This window comes from Pseudochaenichthys georgianus, chromosome 4, assembly GCF_902827115.2.
Source record: "Pseudochaenichthys georgianus chromosome 4, fPseGeo1.2, whole genome shotgun sequence".
Taxonomy (NCBI): Eukaryota; Metazoa; Chordata; class Actinopteri; order Perciformes; family Channichthyidae; genus Pseudochaenichthys; species Pseudochaenichthys georgianus.
Window position 1 is genome coordinate 16,791,132 of NC_047506.1, and position 17,703 is coordinate 16,808,834.

At 41.2% G+C, this 17,703-nt stretch overlaps 1 protein-coding gene across 12 annotated transcripts in view; it reads right to left on the bottom strand.

Moving 5' to 3' along the window:
• Window positions 1–17,703, bottom strand: part of ptprsa (protein tyrosine phosphatase receptor type Sa) — a 262,747-nt gene that overhangs the window by 8,618 nt on the left and 236,426 nt on the right. For all 12 annotated transcript variants that reach the window (XM_071202900.1, XM_071202899.1, XM_071202896.1 and 9 more), the window contains 7 exons: window positions 14,903–15,078; window positions 13,117–13,236; window positions 9,047–9,201; window positions 7,853–8,138; window positions 4,254–4,432; window positions 3,186–3,312; window positions 2,903–3,028 (listed from right to left, as the gene is read on the bottom strand). In XM_071202900.1, the coding sequence (XP_071059001.1) occupies window positions 2,903–3,028; window positions 3,186–3,312; window positions 4,254–4,432; window positions 7,853–8,138; window positions 9,047–9,201; window positions 13,117–13,236; window positions 14,903–15,078 (1,169 nt within the window). The remainder of the gene's footprint in view (window positions 1–2,902; window positions 3,029–3,185; window positions 3,313–4,253; window positions 4,433–7,852; window positions 8,139–9,046; window positions 9,202–13,116; window positions 13,237–14,902; window positions 15,079–17,703) is intronic.

The following is a 17,703-nucleotide window of genomic DNA, read 5'->3' on the forward strand; positions in this document are numbered from 1 at the left end:
ACTGTGTGAAACAGATATAACTTTGTTGGGAAAACTGAAATATATTTCCACGGAAGCAAATTATCAGCACTTGTTTAAGTAGCGTGATAATGATTAACAAATTACGTTTATTCACAGAGCCAGTGAATTGAGGAAAGTAACAATCAATGTGGATCTCATTCGCTACAACCTTATACTAGTCGAAAGCTAAGCAGTGTGTAAGGGGCTAACATCTCCACAATACCTCCGATGCTGGACATAGAAACAAGATAATACAAGATTAAATGTACATTTATATTATAGCAGTTGTGTCGGTCTGCACATATATATATGTTTGATCAGGTAACTATGACACAAATGGAGTGGTGTACTTCTATTATGAAAAATAATTAAATCCACTAAAGACTACTTACTGCCCACACTGAAACTCAGGTTTCATAAGGTATCATTACATCTACAGTAGCTAGCTTAATGGATAAGAGGTGGATGAGGTGAGAAATAACATCACGTCAGGATAGTATATGCAGAGGAGAATAAAATGTGTCAGTAAAAGAAGGTTAAAACAATGATTAATTATTATAACCTTGTAAAACTAACAATGGCTTACCTAAAGAGTTTTCTTGATCTATATTTTCTTGAGAAAAGTAGGTGCTGATGTAAGTAGCTTAGGCTCTATATTCATCATGCATGTTGTCACGGTGCCTTTGCCACATTTTAATTCATTCATTTTAGCCACGAGCTAACCCCCCCCCCCCCCCCCCTAATGTAAGCATACTGCATGCAGATGTCTACCTAATCTGTCCTTTGAGTCTTTGTGTGCTTCCTGTGGGAAGTCCTGCTGTCCCGCGGAGCCGTATGCACCGTGTTGCTATTTAAACTGTTGGTGTGTTTCTGCATTGATGCAGATAATTCACATTTATTGCGCTCTACAAATACAGTGATTTGGATTCTCATAAATTAATCTCCGTGTGCAGACTCTCTTTGTCCAACGTCTCGTGTCTCTCCCTGTTTTATGACGCATCGCATGTTTCTTCTCTTTCGTTGCCTTTGTTTTCATCTCATAAACATTTTGCCTCAGCAGGGGGATTAAAAGTGAAAAAGGGGCAAAGACAACAACACAATAAAGCAAGTATGCCAAAGAAAGAAAGAAAGAAGGAGAAAAAAGGGAGGACAATTTAACACACAACCTGAGGGCCCACGCGGCGTGTCAAATTGTGTGATTAAATACGTGACTGGCTCGCTAGATGTGAGTGTTGAAGCGTGGAGTCTATGCTATTACTGCGCAGGGCATGGAACATACATGCAAAATTGCGCACGCACACACACACACATACACAAAACACAAAGTTACATCAACAGTGTTTCTTAATATTTTACAGAGACCTAACCCTCCATATACCATCTCTTTACTGTCTTTGCTTTGTTTCCTTAACTCCGATGATAAGCTTTAACTGTCTGTTGGCTTTTTATCCTCCTTTAATAATCCTCGGAATAACTTCAGCACTGGGCAGGGCATGAGGCCACATGTGTGCATTTGTCAGAGTTTTAACTCAATGTATGTGTCCTTGAATTTAAATTGAAAAAAATAGGAAATACAAGGATGGGTCCGAATATAGAAAATCAGCATGGAAAAAGGTATGTTGTGAGAAGTAAGCCTGTGTAAGTGTGTGTGTTTGTGTGTGAGCCTGTTAAAAGAGATATTTTGCACACTGCAAAAAGTATAAAGATAAAAGTGTGCGTGTGTTGCGGGGGTGATGGCATACCAGCTTAAACAGCAATTGCTGTCTGATTTCCACACTGAAAAGTGTGTTGTTTGTATTCAAGTGTATGGCGTGTGTGTGTCTCTGTGTGTGTTTGTGTTGTTATGTGTTATGTGTGTGTGTGTTTGTGTGTGTGCAATGATATGATATGTTTCACTTTTAATAACAGGATGACTGCTAACTAGCTTCCACAACACACGGGAAATCATTGAATATGTCAGCCTGTTGGCACAGAGAGAGAAAGCAGGTATTTTTTCCTCGCTTCACTTCTTCTGCTGCTGCTGCTTCAAACTGTCTGCCCTAATTGGACCCAAAAAAGAAATCCTGAGGTGAAAAGATTACTGCAGTCGTTTATAAGCAGTTCAGATCAAGAACGTCAGGCTGGTTATGAACTCTCACTATTTTGTGAATGAAGTTACTTTCAACATTAAGTTATCGTGATATCTTGTTTTGTGTTGGAACCCAACTAACTCATATCTGAGCCATTTTAGGACATTTTAAGGAAATAAATATGATCCACTTGTGATATTTATGTGACCTACTTTCCCTTAACCTGCTTTGTCTCCTACATTTCTCACACTTCAGTGAAGGGTGGGTCGCCAGTGCAATTGTGGAAATGATAGCATAATTTTGTTTCCTTCTAAACTTTTGAGTCTGCTAATAAAGTTTGCCTGTGTATATTGTATGATTATTTTTAACCAAACACTAGTCCTGTATTGAAAGTCAGTCTAAGATCGAGAATCCAAAAAGCTCCTTGGTCTTTCAAATTGAGGGACTCATAACGGGAGCTTAACATTTACAAAGGATGATTATGCTTGCAGACAACAATTCAGTCAAGTGTGTTACTGTTTACATCGATAAAACCAAACAATAGACCTTTTCAAATGTTTCATGCTGTAATTACTATGATTGTCTTTAATTTCGGATGATTTTCTTTTGATTGATGATTTTTTTGCATGTCAGAAACAAAACATACAACAATAATAATATATATATATATATATCATTTTATTTCTTGTTTTTTCCCACTCATAATAATAATAATTATAACAAAGTACAAAAATAAATAAATAAATAATGATCATAATGTGTGGCTTGTTTCCACATCGCAACCTACTGAATACACACTCATTCAAAATCCAACACTGTTAGGTATGACTTACCCTTGCGTCTGTGACCTTGAACTCTCGGAGGATGTACTGGGGCATGTTGTACTCTGCCATGGGATCGACCACGAAGTATTGGTACCTGGCAGAGCGCTCTGCGGGCCAGTACTGGTGACACTTTTCCTGTTAGAGCAATTGGGAAGATAAACTCTTGTTAATTTAGATTTTGACAACTAATTATTGCATTTGTTACATTTCCTTTTCCTTTGACTCCTTGTATAAAAAAGTTGAGAAATAACATAACAACAAATATTTGGAAATGATGTGTGTTATGTCCTACCCGTCCCATCTCTCTCAGTTTGGTCAACATGACTACGATAGTAGAGTTGTTCTCCCAGAGCATTCTCCAGAAGTCTTCTGTAGTCTCTGCCAGAGGGCCCTGCGTGGCGATGTATGCCTTCTGTTGCCTGAATACAGCAAAAGCGTATCAAAATCATTTATGTTCAGCTTGTATAATTACTTTGTACCAATTTCTTGGTACAAAACTGATACTTAAAACATTCTTGAGTGATAGCTAATTTTTTTTAGTCCATTTTTTGAACATGTCAGAAACAAAACATACAACACTAATAATAATATATATATTTTTTCTTATAATAATAATTATAACAAAGAGAATAAAACAAACATAAACAAATAAAATAATAATTTCAATCTCGAGTACGCTTGCTTGGTAGCACATGTCTTCCGAGCATCTTGCTTCAGAAGAAGGCAAGAATACTTCCTGGCATTCGAAACGAAGAATGGAACAGGCTAGCAAGTGTGCAGGTGTGCGCCATATGAGAGGCCCCGCCTTACATTTTCCGCCCCAGATTTGGGGAAATTGGTCCGTGCGCAAAGCATTGTGGGGATTTTAAGACTGCGGAGTCTACACATGTGCAGCCACGAAATTTCTCCAAACGAAGTACGCTGGGCTCGGTAGAATTCCAAGTATGCTGGACATTGGAACAGTACTTCGGCAGCACTCGATGATGTAATATGCTTGAAATAGTGGCTCTGGAGCAGCTTTACTCGATATTGAGAAACACCCTCTGTCATGTTCAACAGAGGCATCGTCATCAGCGTCATGTTCGTGACTCCTGAGTTGCTCGTGTTAACAAGTTATACTTTATATGTGGATCTAGAAAACAACAATAGGAATGCATTTACATTTGCAGTTTGAAGTATCTTCCTTTGAAATCGAAATCATATCCTGATTTCCCTTGTGTACCGTACCTTCTCTTCACAATTGTATCTTTAAGTTAAACCTCAGAGGAACATTTTAAATGTATGTCTTGCATTATTAAAGATGTTCCTGGCAACGGATCAAAACAGACATGTTTCCCACCATCCCCCCCCCTATTCCTACCTGTATCCATCGATGAAGCTGGAATTGATGTAGTCAGATCCTTCCAGGCCTCTGATTGGCTGAAGGCAGACGCGCGTGGTCTCATAGGGCATGATGTTCACCAGCCGATTCTTGAACTTGTTACAGGGAAGGTTGGCACTGATGAAGCGCGACGTGTGGGCTTTGGAGTTGGCCAAACGCTGGAGAGGAAAGACGAAGGATTAGATGAAGAAATGGTGGAAAGGAATTCACAGAAATAAGTGAGGTTGAAAAATACAGAAAGAAAAAAAGTGTTACATAGAAAGTGTGGCATGAAAGTTATTGAGGAGGAAGAAGATGAAAAGAAAGGTATGGTGGAGGTAGTTACAAAGAGCAAAGAAGAGACATGAATTGAGTTGGAAGAGTAGGAGAAGATGATAAAAGGTGGAGAGATAAGGGAGACATGGTAGGAGGGGAGGTCAGGTGCGAGACAGATAAAGGGAGTATATCAATGACAGAAAGTAATGAAGAAGACCCAATCTAATCTGCTTTGCATATAATGACACCACTTCAAAGGAACATTGTTTATTAAGTATATATTTAAGCAATTCAAAAACGTTTTGTAACTTATGGGGTCTTGCAGTGTCAGAAAGCAACAATGAAAGATATACCACACACCCAGAGTAACAAGCCGCTGGATCAAGCCTGGATGAAACTAAAAACTCTTCTAAAAGTGGGTCACCAGTGCCTTTGATAGCAGCAGAGTGGTATGTGAGCATAAAACGTAGACTAAAAAAGGGAACTTCAGAAACACAAACACTGCATAATGATCAAAAACAAGCTGTACTGCTACGTCGTCGCCGTCACATGGACCTCAGCGGGAGCTGCTGTTCAGGGGGAATAAGATCGCCACCTTTTGGCTTCAATGTCCCAAAGAAGCATGCATGTGTGTGTGGGTGTGTGTGCTTGCTTGTTAGCGTTCGCCTGAAAATGGAAGACACTCTAATAAGATTGTCGAGAGGCCCTTTCAAACAGCAAACAGCTTGGCGCATCGTAGGCACCAGCAGAATCCGGTGAGAGATGGGTTAAATTGACCCTAATAAAAGGTAGGCAGGAGTGCAGATTTACTTCCTTGTCTCTCAATTGTCGTCCAAAGTCAAAGTGTACCTCCACATTTCTCAGTGTGTACACAGCCAAACTTACCGATTTGCTATTTCTCCCATTAGAACGTTGTCCTCTCTTTCGCTCTAAATCCCCTATAGCACCAGTAACTCCATGTCAGTGGACACTTGGAGTCCGTCCAGCCCTTTTTCTCCCTGCTTCCCTTCATCCCTTGCTACCATCCTCCCTTTGATCTGTGTTTCACAAAGGCACCTGGAAAGGCTCGAGGTGGCCTGGCAGCTCTAAAGAGGCTCTCAACGACACCACCAAACACCAGAGGGTGCAGGGAACGGAGCCAAACCTGGCAACCTGTCATCTATCAGGCCAGAGAAGCACCTACTGCTGGTCACGGTTGCCAGTTCCTTATTTAAATCACAGTACATCTGCACTTAAATGGTAAGGAAGCAAAAGGGACATTTACGTTTTGGGTTTTACGTAACAACAACGGGGCAATTTGTTTTTCCTAATCCCAACCTGCCCAAGCCATAACCTTAACAAACACTTGAACAATCAATGTTTAATGATGTTTATGATGTAGCTACAATACCTCACAACCCCTAGAAAGGATCTTTGGAAATGTCGCTTCACAATATAAAAAAAAACAGAACAGTTCCTCTTCTCTTGTCTTGTTGTTTGCATTTCGATCCCAATTGAAAACTCTGCTGCTGAAGTTCATTCCTTTCCTAGGACTTTTAATAGAATCCAGTAGCCCACTTATAGCTTATACATTTGAGATATAATTAGTATGTTGCTGTATACTTTTCCTACATTATGTTCACTAAATTCTCCTGTGCAACAATATTTCCCGGCAAAAAGCTGTATTATTTACACACATATGCCAGAAATCAGCAGTCTGACAACTTTACAGCAAGTCCCTGTCCTCCGTTTATTCCCCGTGCTGAACTCCTGTGAATCCCTCCAGTCGCAGCTTAACTCAGCGCGACACCGTTTCCCACCTGAGAATGACAATGCTCTACCACCCTTCCCCATAGTGCAGCATTTGGTCGAATCACTTCCTAAGTGCCAAGTGAGCATACACTCGTTCCTTTGTTCATTAGCCAAACGTTCCTCCCTCCACTTGCCCTGCCATCTCCCTCCATTTGTCATCATCAAGTGTTAATTACAAAGCTTCCCCACCCGTCTTCACCAGACCTATCGTTTATATCCTGAATGTAGCATGGATGCTATATTAATCCCCAGTTGACTCTGTACGCCAGCTCAGCATTATCCCCGCTACAGATGGCGAGGGAGATTCTATCAACGAAAAAAAAAAAAGGTAACACACCAGTACTGTTATTACTGGGGAGGGGGGGCTGTGTTGGTGAATGGCAATGGGATGATGGATGATTTCAGAGTGAGCAAGTGTGCAATTCAAGGTCAGCAGATACTGAAGGAAACACCCGAGCTGGTGTGAGTTTATACACTGATGATTAAGATCTTTCATGGAGATCTATGTAAACACTGTACCTGGCTGTTTCTCCTCACCTACTACTTTGTCATGTATTTCTCGAAGGAAGCGTACATGCTTTCTATCTCAAAACTAAACTTAATTCCATGTTGGTTCCAGCCAAATGCTTTGTCTTGTGTCTGCTAGATTAAACCCACTTTCTTTGCTTAAGCATATTATTCCAAATCCTCTAAAATGAACATTGGGACCCAGCATTGAAGGGCTTATATATGATAATTCAAATGTTGTGTATCTAAGTGATTAAGTCATTGAAGTGTGGCTCAAGAAAAAAAAAGAGATTTGCTTTCTATACCATCTGAGATCCTATTACTTTGGGAGCATGTACAGCATAAATTGATGAGTAGCTGCCATGTAAATAAGGCTGTTTAATCTATATTATACACACCTGGTGCTGACAAGGTGCTGACAACTTCAGGAGACGTGTCTTTATCTCATATTTTTGTAATCTTTACGCTTTCTGTGTTGTACAAATTGTTCACGCCTTTTTTATTTTGTCTTTGTATGCAACAAGCGGAAAGAAACATCTAACCTGCCTCTTATGTAACTCATTACTACGTTTATCTGAGATAAACACATTTGTTGTAAACTGTATCTTCACTCATCTGAAAGGCCTTTTTTTGTATCTTTCCCTCAGTCTCCCTATTTAGATTCATAGTTTCTACACAGAACCACTATATTTTAGTATACAAAATGAACCTAATCTAATCAAAAGTCCATTATTAAAAGCAACAAATAGGAACACCGCAAATAACGATGACAAATTAAAAAGTGTGAGGCGAAGAAAGATAACACTGGCCTAATTTTACAATCATTATGTTCTGTAAGTGGGTGGAGTGAAGGTTAATACAGACAGTGATCCGACATGTCTGTAATTTACACGTCAGACACCAATAATAGTTCAAATAAATACACTTAATACTGAAAAAGTCATAAAACCTTGGTATTTCACTTATAGAAATGTAGTTAACAAATAGACATAGTGTTATAAAGGAAGTTGCTATGTTTCCTGTACCTTGAACTCAAGCTCCATGCCAGTGACGTGCTCGCCGCTCTCCACCTGGGCCAGCTTCTGGATGTAGGAGTAAAGGCTCCGGGCAGCCACTTCAGTGTTGCCGCAGGCGACCGCCTCCAGCAGAGCGTCGTGAATGAAGCTGTACTGATCCTCCGTCTGCACCATGTAGTTCCGCTGCGAGCGCATCAGCGTCACATGGCCGTAAATGTCGACCGTCTTCTCGTGCTTGATACGTTCAAGCATGGCATCGATAACAATAAAGCAACCTGTCCGGCCAACACCCGCACTACAAGAGGAGGGGAAGAAATGAGAAGAAATATAAATGATAGGGTTTGTTTCATAGATGTTCACCCCTGCTTTTAGATCCAGTCATCTGAGGTGCTTTGTGTGTAAGGTATAGCAATTATCAGTGCTTAAATATATAAAGGATTGAAAGAATTAGAGATTATGTGTGTCCAGTAATGCTTGTAGATTGCTTGGGCATTGCATTTTATATAAATGAGTGGGAGAAGATATAGTGAAAGCAAGAGCAGGAATACTGATAAAACAAAAAATGACACACAGAACAACAAGAGGACAGGGAAGGAGACGGAGCAAAGCAAGCTGTCACATTTCAGTTCTATTGGGTAGTGCTTTGGACTCACTGAAGTCTTCTTATCTTGACAAAGAGGAAGGTTTCAATTTGAATAAGCCATTTGAGAAATATCACTTGTAAAGGGAGGATGGGCTAAGGAGCAAAAAGGGAGAAGCACGAAAGATGGAAAGGGATTACTGTGAGGCTTTTCACAGAGAGGAGAAAAAAAAGAGGACAAAGATAGAGAGAATAAAAGCAGAGAAAAAAGGGATGCCTTAAAAGGAAAGATGATGTGACCGAGAGGATGTGTCCAACGGAGGGAAGAAAGGATGTGGGACCTTGTAAGAAAGAGAGCATGCGTTTGTATAATGTGCGTTATGTAATATATAATAGCAATCATGGAGGAGTTCTTCATTTTGTTTGCTCATGGACATACAAACACGCATACGGGGGCGGGGCAAAATGGAGAAAAAATCTTCCATGTGTACGGTTCATTTGACTTTATTGGCATTCAGCTTACCACAGGCGCACATTCAACTGTCCCTGTTGGCCACAACAATTCCACGTTGGATCACAGAGCATCAAAAGAGTACATTATCCAACCAAACGTTGCTACTGACCTGCAGTGAGCGATGATGGGTCCTGCGTCAGGCGGGTTGCAGGTCTTCACTCTGCGGAGGAAAGCGAGGAAGGGGGTGGGGTACTCTGGTACTCCGTGGTCAGGCCACGCCGTGAACTGGAACTGACGAACCTCCCGCTTCTCACTCGAGCCATTCTGGAAATAACAAAGCGAGGCGGGGTTGGATTTGGTGGTGGAGTTTAGTTTGGAGTCATTGACCGACTCATTTTCTTTGTGTCACAACAAAAATAAACACAAATAAAGTGTTTCCTTAGCAACATGGGCGTTACAGACATGGTTTACTGTTCAGGGCATTTGAAGGGTTATTGTACAATGAGAGCTGTAATTAACTTTATAGGTACAGCGACTCGCCCTCAATCTAGCTCATCTACTAGATGCCTGGATCGTCTGCCCCCACAAAGCCCATTTAACCCTCCTGTTGCGTTAATTCCCCCCCCCCTTACTTTGGTGTTCGCGGTCAAATTTAACCGGTCCTGCTTTAACTGCTATTACATTAACACAAAAAACATTTCATCACCAAATGTCATTTAACACCCCTTCAAACTGTAAATATTGTATCAGACTACTGGTATGAACAATTGCACTGAACAAGTATTGCGTGTGCCAGGTGTGATCCATGTGGGGGGATGGGCACATACGAGCAGGAAATGTATGAAATTGTTCCTGTGTGTGTTTGTGTGTGCACATTTTTTTTTGTTACTTTCGTTAGTAACAACAAAAATTTAATATCCTTTTCAGTTTCACAGAACACAAATTGGGTTATTTAAATAATATGTTTACATGATTTTGTTGTGAAATAAATGCAATCTCAATGTCATTGTACTATAATACGATGGCTACACGACGGCATTGCGAGGGCTTCACGTAGTCGTGTTGCCTTCCTAAGAGGATCGTGCAGCTTTTTGTTTCCTTCGTTGGCAGGGAAACGTGGTTCAGGGGGAGTGGCTGTACCCGTAGGATAGAAAAGGGGGAAGTGACGTCTGACTCAGAGGTCGCGCGGCTGTGGAGAAGAACGTGTTGCCCACATTCTGTTACTGAGTTTAGGCTAGTTAGCTAGCAGGTTTATTGTTTTGGGTGCAGTCACTTTTGCCTCCACTTGCTGTTTAAATAAGTGTTGAAAGAAAAAGTAAATCTGTTTACAGTTCTGTTTTATATGGGTGTTGAAGAAGAAGAAGAATTGGGAGGGATGAAACCCTCTTTAATGGTCACACATGCAGAGCACACAGCACACACAGTGACATGTGTTCTCTGCTTTTAACCCATCCTAGTACCAGGAGTCTAGTACTAGGAGCAGTGGGCAGCTATTGCACAGCGCCGGGGAGCAATGGGAGTGAGGGGGGAAGGGGGATGTCCGGTGCCTTGCTCAAGGGCACCAGGGCAGGAGGTGAACTGGGACCTCTCCAAGTAGAAGTCCACACTCCAAATAGGTCTGGTCAGGGACTTGAACCGGCGACCCTACGGCTCACAGTCCAAGCCCCTACTGACTGCCATAGATTTAGTCACTAATTTTGCTCTCAAAGTGCACCAGATTGATGCTTTTAACTTCAACATTTAAAAAAAAATCTTCCCGGGGGAGCTTGCCCACCGGACCCCCCTAGAGGAGGTGAGGTCCACCACCTGCCCACACCCCCTGTTAAATTGTCTCACCCACATTGAGGATGCTTCCTACGCCCATGTTTTATTCCATGTGTCAAGTCAGGCAAATTGGGTCCAAATGTTATTGCATCAATGATCTGTTAACATTAAAATCAATAAATATATGCAGTGACTATTTTGGTCTAGGCAACTCAAGGGCTCAGGTAATGTGATTACTATATGAATAATTGTCCAAAATAACATAAAATGCATAGGGTTTTTGTTAAGTAACATACTTTCGTCGCCGCCCGGCCGATACATGCCGCGCATTAAGTGGGCCTGTCTGTCAATTAATCCCCGGGCCACGTTTTCCCCCCAGTCCGATGGCACCGATGATCAGACAAAGTCAAGACAAAGATGACACGATTTGACAAGATGCCCTCACGAGTGCCTTACGAAGGGTAAAATGGACACACGAATGCAACATGAAAATGAACCTTCGCAAGGTCCTTTGGCAATCTTTTGGCATGCCAAAGATTTTGCCACCGCTCACAAAGTTGCTGCCGGAGCCTGAGAAACTCCACCGGCGGTCATACGATGGCTTAAGATGCCCTCACGAATGGCCCGATGTTGTTAAGATCAGAGCCGAATTTGAACATTTCCTTTATCGTGTGTACCTCTGGTGTCAATTTTGGGACAGTGTGAAACTGTCCCAACTGCTAAATCTCAAATTCTAACATTTATAGAGGAACCATCTCTCATATGCTATCTATAGTTCTACCTTAAAAGGGGATTATAGTTTCAAAATGGAAAACATATTTTTGGTGCAGCTTAAAAGGGAATAGTTTCATTACATATGGAGCTGATCGGATGGAGACATCATAGTTTAATGAATGCGATAATTTATATACCTAACAGTACAGATATAGTATACCTTCTTGCTCTCACATTGCTGCTCTGAACATCTACAGATACATGCAGCAACCCCCACATAACACAGCCGTCTGTCAGCTCCCGCCTCAAACTCAACGCATCAAAGATACAAGCTTGGATCCAGAGGAAGGTTTTTAAGAAGGATGAGAAGAGAGAGAAAAAATCTCCCTTGCATCTTTCTGTCCTCCACTCCTCTCTTTCCTCTCAGAAGCTCCTCTAATGGGGGTACTGTTTGCATTTCAATGCGGTGTTTCTGCTTCCCTGACAGAGGGAATTTTTGTGGTAATTAAAAGCAAACTGGCCTAAATCTTTTTTCCCTTTATTTTCTTTTGGACATTCCCTGTTTCTGCAGTTCAGACAGAATGCATGGATGTGCCGGGTGCTTGGCTGCTGGTTTTATTTAAATGTAATTATTTTGTTAAGGATTTATCAGTGGACACAATTCTGCATCACTGCAGGACACACATACATATGCATAGATACCATGGTGACTGCTCTGTAGATGCAGTGTGTTTATTTGTGTGTGTACTGCCAGCTTCTGCTACCTTATTCGTCTACACAGATTCAGCACAGCCTTTTTTTCTCAGAGATATAAAGTGAAAACAGCTCAGTGAAAATCACAGCAATTGCTACAGTTATAAGGAGGGGGGAGGCAATGGATAGACAAATAACCCTATCCTGAAGTTTGATAGAGGCTGAGAGCAGCAGAATGTAAATGGTCCTGAATGTCAACTGGCAAGCTTTAAAGCACAGTGGCTGCTGAAATGCTGCTGTATTTATGTCACTGGTTTGTCCTGGTGTGTGTTCTGTTTGCACTCCTACGAAGCCAACATTACAGCTGTGACATTATGGGGGAGCTATCTTTTGGAAACGTCTAATCTGTCCAATGGCAGGTTTTTAGCTTTATGTCTTCTCACAGGTCTTTTTTTTAATAACAATTGTGTTTTGAACATAAGGTGTGTGAGTCGGTAAGAGTGAGTTTGCATGTAAATGGAATGGTGTGTCTAAGTGTGAGTGTCTGTTTTTAAATTCATGTGCGTTTCAGTGTGAAAACGTGTCTTTGTGTGAGTGTGTGTGGGCATAGGAGCATGAAAGCAGTCTGCCAATTATGTATATTGAGTTGATCTTCTGCTCACTTTACCTAAGTGCTTCAATTTGGCAGACACACATAAACAGATGATCTATTGTAGGAGAGAGAGAGCTGAACAAGGTAAAAGGAGTGGATTGGAAGGGCAATGCGAAATAAGTGTTTTAGAATATGTACCTTGACATTCAATGTAAAATCAGCACACGGTTGATACAAACATTTTAGTTCCCTTTGCAAACTTTGTGTCTTGTTTTTACAATGTGTGTCCTATCAATAAACCCCGTGTTCACTGTATAGTTGTTGAATAAGGATGTTGTTATTCGTGGTCCTGCATAAGAAACCGTCCACTCTAGAATTATCTCCATGTCCTTGCTAGTTTGTTACAGTATTAGTGAATAAGAGGTTGTGTACTAACGTTTGTACTGTATGTGAGAGAGAGAGAGAAATAATCTTACCTTGTGCAAGGAGAAAGTGCGGACACAGAAAGTGGCCAACTCTATGGTGTCCAACAGGGTGACTTGGGTCATACCATAGGTCTCTGTGGCACGACTGGGCCAGTACTGGTCACACTTAATCTGGAAGTGAGAGCAAGGGAAAGAGGTATGTTACATTCCAATAAATGGTGTTTCCAGTGTTAAAAAGATCACACACACAAATGGAGAATTAATGAAAAAATCCAAACATTCTCACTCATAATTGCATTAACACACGCATCACTCATTAAAACAGCCTTCCTGGGGATTAAAACTCAAGACGGTGTTGACAGAAACACCAAGGTAACTCTTCTCTATTTCAAAGCTGAGAAATAACGCTTTGCAAACTGAACAGAAGGAAGCAACTCAACTATAATAGCTTAACTTCACCCATCTTATACAAATCCTGCAAGCGTCTTTCCGTACGTCTTAGAACTAAAATGTTCATCAGTAAAGCAAAACATTAGTGTACAGGCACATGTTTAACATTTAGGACACATTATGCCTTAACAATTACATTTAGATTTAGGATCTGTCAAAACAAACGCATAAATAGAGGGAGATTTGACAGCTAGTGAGGGAGATGCACTCGCTGGCAGTCACTGCCCTCCGTCTTTCTCTCCCATTTCCTGCTTAAGCTGACACTCATGTTCTACCGCCCACTAATCCTGATCACGTTTGACAGGAGTGGAACGCGCAAGTCAGGATGGAGGATAGGTAAACAATTGAACAGGGATAGAGTGAGGTAAATTAGTGGAGACACCTGGGGTGAGCGAGCCCGATGTTGACACATGTTGGAGTTGACAGGATGAATCATCGCAGCTGGCTTTTTGACATTTAGACAAGTTCACTCCTTGATAGCAAATGTCAAATACGTAAGAGACTTCCCTAACAGTGCCACCTTGGTTTTTACTGATTCACAATCCCAGATGACAATTTTCCTAAACGATTTCCAAGTGCTGCTGTTGCCTTCTGTATTTTTGATCTATTGTAAGCAAGAGTAAATTGTCTACAATTTATTTTACAGTTTAGTCACAACTCAAAAGGTTGGACTTATGGTATCTTGGGAAAAGTGTCTTTGCAAGCTCAAGGATACCAGGCTAAGCTCCATCTGTAAAACTTCCAAAAATACTCTTCCTCATGAAGATAAAAGTATGAACAGAACAGAAAAACTAAAATAATGAACTTGTATGACATCTCATGGCTCCCATTTGGGACTGAGCTGCTGTACTCTCAATGCACTTTTCTCTAACTTCCACTATCAACAGATGGTTGTGGAAAGCAATGGTCACAGATAGTGTAGGCACTCTGTTGCTTTACATTTAATTTTAGCATCCTGCCCTCAGAGCGCAAAACTTGCTAAGCTCTGAGTACTGAAGGGAACAAGTAACAGCTTGTTGTTTTTCACTGCAAATAAAGAGAGAAATGAGAGCCAAGATACTCCCAGTGGAAACGCAGCCTAGCTTATCAGATGTGAACAGGTAGTCCGTCTTTGAATTAACTCTATTTTAAACCCTCCCAGCTGTTTTCACCACTTAACATTTCTACACTTCTCTGAAAGAAATCCAGCTCAAGAAAATATATTATGTTTACCTACCAATGTGTGTGAAACTGGGAAATCCCTGTACAGCTGGGCCCTTCTCTGCAGCTGGTTCATATCCTTGGCCAGTGATTTCAATTTGTGGTTTTATATATACAATTCTAAGTTTGGGAGGCCACTGCTGAAGAGATTTAAAAATAGACCAGCTAATCTCCACCAGTGACTTACCCGTGACTTCTCCTCCAGCCGGGTCATCATGACGACAGTGGCGGCTCTCTGCTCCCACACCATCCTCCAGAAGTCCCCGAACGTCTCTGGCAAAGGACCCTGGGTGGCGATGTAGGCGTTCTGCTTCCTGTAGCCATCAATGTAGTTGGAATTGATATAGTCGCTCCCTGTGATGCCTAGATAAAAACAACAGAGAATATATATATAGTAAGAGATAAAACAATCTGTTTTGTAAGGCAAGGCACGTTTATTTATATAGCACTTTTCAACACAAGGCAATTCAAAGTGCTTTACAAAAAATGAAAGACATTAAGAAAATGGCATTTAAAATCAGTCATTAAAAAGAAAAGCTAATCAAATAAACATTAAAAGAAGAAATACATGGATAAAAGTTACAGTGCAGTTTAAGATATGAATAGTTCAATTAAAAGCAGCGACAAAAAGAAAAGTCTTCAGCCTGGATTTAAAAGTAGTCAGAGTTGCAGCGGACCTGCAGGTTTCTGTTTGTTTGTTTGTTTGTGGCCTTTATTTAACCAGGTGAAATCCCCTTGAGATCAAAAGATCTCTTTTTCAAGGGTGACCTGCAGGACATTAGTTACACATGTAACATAAAAACAACAGAACAACAATAAGGATGACATACAACATAAGGTACAGGGTACAGTTTACAAAACTCTATTTACAGTGACAGGTACCATGAGTATCAAACAGCATGTCACCCAGCCGAGTTTTAAAATGATGCAGGGGAACCAAAGTGCTCAGTTTTAAACAGGTTTGCAGACTGTTCCAATTTAGTGGAGCTGCACAACTAAAAGCTTTCTTCCCTAAGACAGTCCTAGCACTTGGCACATTTAATAAAACAACATCATGAGATCTCAGGCAATACGTACTTTCAATTCGTCGAGAGATCAGAGAGCAGATATAAAAAGGTAGTTTACCCAACATGGCTTTATAAATGAACATGTACCAATGACTGAGCCTCCGTACAGTTAGTGAAGGCAGACCTGCCTTGGCATACAGGGTACAGTGATGCGTAAGTGCTTTACAGTCTGGGAGTTTGTTCCAGATATTTGGAGCATAACAACTGAACGCTGCTTTACCGTGTTTAGTTCTGACTCTGGGGACAGAAAGCTGACCAGTCCCTGAAGACCTGAGAGATCTGGATGGTTCATCATTTGTAGGCTTTCTTCACTTTTAATCCACACCTTGCCTTAATCTCTCCGATTTTTTCATTGTTTTACTTTCCTCATTATTCGCACCCCTTTGTTTTGTGCCATCTGCCTCGATTATTCACAGTTATCACACACAAACCCTGTGTCCCAATCAATGAAGGTGTAAAGATTGCAGAAAGGAAAAAATGGAAAGAAGTTAATTGCTTAGTTCTTACACCTCTATTGTTGAGAGAAGTGAAAATTGGCTGGGATCTGTAGATATATTGAATTATCCAGAGGACAGTGTCAACTTTTGGGACTTAACATATTCTAACCAATAAATGGTATACTCCCATACTATATTACTAAAATAACCTCTCATAACCCCTCTCCCCCCTTTGCTACAGCAGAGCTGAAGGAACCCTCAGTTGTGTTTCCATTTGAATGGATTTTAATGCAGCAACTGCCTCAGATTCACAACTTCCTGTACTGCTCTTTTCTCATTTTCTTATTCTGCCCCTGTGGTTCTGCCTCGGTTTCTGAACAGCCTACATGTGATTTACCGCCACCACAGACAGAGTATGCTTGTAAATTGAGGATATCGAGGAGTAAATCAGACTCTCAGCAACCACACCCAGGAGGTAGATCCAGCTACCATCCTTCTCATCCCGCCACCATCCTCTGTTGCACACCGGTCCACTAAATCTAGCCCTAAGGAGGAACGCCTCCACGTTTTGGGGTAGACGGATGTGTACTGGAGACATAATGACGAGGGTGGTGTGTATGGCACTTGTAAGCTCTATCGCAAAAGCTTGCTTCCGTAATCTGCTATTAGAGTATGTCTAACACTGAGCATCTGACAGTGATAAGACAGAACATCACAACCTTTCACCAACACTTGAGAAGAGACTGGAGTGTGGAGGCATCCGTGTTGAAGAGTCACGTCTCTCTTTGAGTGACGTCTCCTCACTCAAGTGACAAACAATGAAACACTTGACTGGGCTAATTTAAGAGAGGAGACGTAGTGTGGACAACAACCAGGGTCGAGAGGAAGCATGAGATAGAGAGAGAGAGAGGGAAAGATAGAGAGAGAAATATATATATATATATATATAGAGAGAGAGTGAGAGACATTGAGAACAAAGAATGGAGAAGAGGAAAAAAAGAAAGAAAGCTAAAGAAAGGCAAATGTCATTAAAACGGATACCACGTCTATAGTGGCTTGGCTTTAGTCATAGCTAAATGAACAGAGAATGGCAGCGTGCATGAATTGTTCTACTGCTGCGACTAATGGCAAAATCACTGCAGTGTAAAATAGAAATTTCAGACTTGATTAATTTATGTATTTATGGACGAGGCATTTTTTCCCTGGGATAATTTTGTTATGCATGTTGTTGCACCCTCAAATTGGCCTGACTATTGCGAGATGTCGAAATGTAGTCCGAGCAGTTATCTCGCACAAAAGGAGAGTACTGGAGTAGAGAGTTTGGCACTCCTCTGAGGAGTCTCTTTTGGTGATGCAATGCCAGCACAATGTCAGCGGCGAAGGGTGACTACCTCTGACAATGTCCAATGAGATTTAGGAGTCAGAGGAGGAGTTTTTCTGGCTCCCAGATATTCAGCACTGTGTCTGTGGGCAGTTAGAGGGAA